This window comes from Solanum lycopersicum, chromosome 12 (assembly GCF_036512215.1).
Source record: "Solanum lycopersicum chromosome 12, SLM_r2.1".
Lineage (NCBI taxonomy): Eukaryota > Viridiplantae > Streptophyta > Magnoliopsida > Solanales > Solanaceae > Solanum > Solanum lycopersicum.
Window position 1 is genome coordinate 32,768,765 of NC_090811.1, and position 3,045 is coordinate 32,771,809.

The window sequence follows — 3,045 nt, forward strand, 5'->3', positions numbered from 1 at the left end:
AAACCCAACTTCTTTTAAATAGAGAGAGGTGTGAAATTTATGTTACCCGAAGATCACATAATGCTTTAGCAAAGTGTAACAACTCGATTGTACATGGAATAGTGAAAGCATCTGGATCTTCTTTCTTTTGCACAAGAGACCTTATAGCAATAGCACTACAGTGTTGCATTCAATCATCATCCTCAAAACTAACCGATCTCTTCTTAGTGACCATATATTTCATTAAGTAGGTGTAACCGGACTTAGTTCAAAAGCTTCTATCAAAGGGACATTGATGTAAAGCTGTTTCAATATAGTAATAAAACGCCGATATTTGCCATCCTCGATCTTTTTCACCAATCTTTGTGGAAATGGAGGTGGTGGAATAGGAATGGGAGTCACTTTTTGGGGTGTCTCAGCTTCATTCCTCGATTTATCTACCAACTCACCACTAACTTCCTCTGCCTCATCATCTCCTCTCTTCTCATCTTCGATGCCATACGACATACGTGGATCCATGGTCTGCTTACCCCCTCGAGCAGTTACTGTCATACAATATCCATCATTTTTCGTATTCTGCACAGTATTGCTAAGAAGAGTACACGGTTGGCGTGGGTTCACACTAGAAGACAATTGGGTCATTTGCAACTCAAGATGCTTGATTGAGATTGCATGAGAATCCAGGTTTTGCCCAATATTTTCTAAATCACCTCTCAAATCTTTGGCGTGCTCATCACTAGAATCAAACCTTCTCATCATCTTCTGCAACATATCCTCAACTCGCGTCATATTACCTCCACCATCCCTAGGAGGAACTTCCCGATTTTGAGGTGGAACATAGGGCCCACTATGATTATTTCAGTTACCTGGTTTATGTTATTGTCGTGGTTGTAGTTTCCATCTAGAACACAATGACCCTCTCGGTTGTAATTCGCAAAGTTCTGACCTTTCTTTCCTTGAACTTGGCTCAAATTCTCATGATTGGAGCCCTGGGCGTTCAGTCAAAAACCCCCCGTTTGCTCATTCACTACATAAGAGTCTTCCTCATGGTAAAATTCATCTACCGGCGATGGTTTCTTAGTCAAATAATACACCGCATTCACTTTGTCTGCACCCCTAGTGATATGTTGCAATACCAACCCAAGCTCAGTCCTCATTTGAGCCATCTCTTCACGAATCTCATCCAAGGGAGGATTATGTGTAGCTTGCACTACAAAGGTGTTTCTTCCAGTGTCCAACCTCCTAGTGCTCCAAGCCTTGTCGTTTTGGGAAATATTCTCCAACTTTTCTGCAATCTATGCATAAGTGCACTCACCATAAGAACCGCCCACAATAGTATCAAGTACCGCCTTATTGTTATTATATTACCCTCTATAGAAGTACTCTTTCAATGATTCATCATCAATGTGGTTGTTTGGGACACTTCTCAAAAATGAGGTGAACCTATCCCAAGAACTGCTTACTGACTCTCCTGGTAATGCCACAAAGTTGTTCACCCTATCTTTATGGTTTAGCTTTTTAGAGACCGAGTAATACCTTGCAAGGAACACATCCCTCAATTGCTCCAAAGTATAGATTGAATTATAGGGAAACTCAGTAAACCAAATTGTGTCCTCCCCCGCCAATAAGAGAGGGAAAACCCTCAATTCAATTACATCCATGTCTAAGTTTGGTCTCCCTACAAAACTCTAGCAGTGTGCACCTGCATCAAGCTACTAGTTACCACAAAAGTGTGACCATGTGGTAGAGAAGGTAGAACAAGTGGCCCATCAGAGTGAATGATGTTAACATTTCCCATATAGAACTCTTGAGGGCGTGGGGAAGGAGGTTGCCTCCTCACAATACATTCTTTAGAGTTATCAACAATCACTTAATTATGAGAATCAACCGGCGGGGGATTTTAGGGTTGATGTCGTCATTGATATAAGCAGGATTGTTTTGAATATTCATTCTGCGAAGTGTGTGGTTTAGTTCTGAATCAAGTGGAAGTATTGGTTCTCCTCTACTCCGTGTACTTGGCATACATTAAAGTTAGACCTGCAAGAGACAAAAAGAAAAAAAGAAAAATTAAAATCAGGAAACTGTTGACTAAAATTCGGTATGATTTAAAGAAAAATCGATTGATAATTTCTTTCCTATCAACTACCTCCTTGGTATGGCAAGTAGAAATAAGGCAAGTTCTAACATGTGCACTCATTAAAAAGACTTCTAAACGACAAAATATTAATACATGCTAGAATTTATTCTAGAATTATTATTTAGCTAGTTTTACCTTGTTACTTACGCATGGTTCCCAAAATCCTTGTTAAGGATTTAGTTACCCATGCTAAGAAATACACAATTCTTAATAGTTAAACAAGAAATCATGTACTTACTTTAACAAGTTTTTAAGAAAACCCTGAAATATCACTTGAATTCACGCTTTCAAAAAATTCAAGTGTTTCCCAAAAACCGAAGTTTTACTTCCAATAATACAAATCTGAAAAATCAAATGATGATAATTCTTTTCCTATCAACTACCTACTTGGTCCGACAAGTAGAAATAGGGAAAGTTCTAACATGTGTACTTGTTAAAAAAAACTTCTAGACGAAAGAATTATCAATACATGCAAGACCCTATTCGAGAATTGTTATTTAGCTAGTTTTACCTTGTTACTTACCCATGGTTCCCACAACACTAGTTGTGGATTTAGTCACCCATGCTAAGAATTACACAATTCATAATAGTTAAACAAGAAATCGTTTACTTACTTTAAAAAGTTTTTAAGAAAACCCAGAAATATCACTTTAATTCACTTAAATATTGAAAGAAACGATTCCAAAAAATTCAAGTGTTTCCCAAAAACAAAGTTTTACTTCCAATAATACAAATCTGAAAAATACTAAAGTGTATAACCCCAAAAATGAGGTTTTAGTCCTATTTATAATAATAAAGTCCTACATTAAAAAGGAACTCTATTAAGGGGAAAAATCTGTCAAAAATGCATCTGTCGTCGACGACCATATGGACAGTCAGTCGATGGAACGACGTACCATCGACAACTTCTTTCGGTCTATACTTCAAAT

The 3,045-nt window shown here is 37.6% G+C and overlaps 1 protein-coding gene across 1 annotated transcript; it reads right to left on the reverse strand.

Moving 5' to 3' along the window:
- Window positions 1-222: 222 nt before the first annotated feature.
- Window positions 223-768, reverse strand: LOC138340315 (uncharacterized). Its single transcript, XM_069292028.1, has one exon. The coding sequence runs from the start codon at window positions 766-768 to the stop codon at window positions 223-225; it is 546 nt and encodes a 181-aa protein (XP_069148129.1).
- Between the last annotated feature and the right edge of the window lie 2,277 nt (window positions 769-3,045).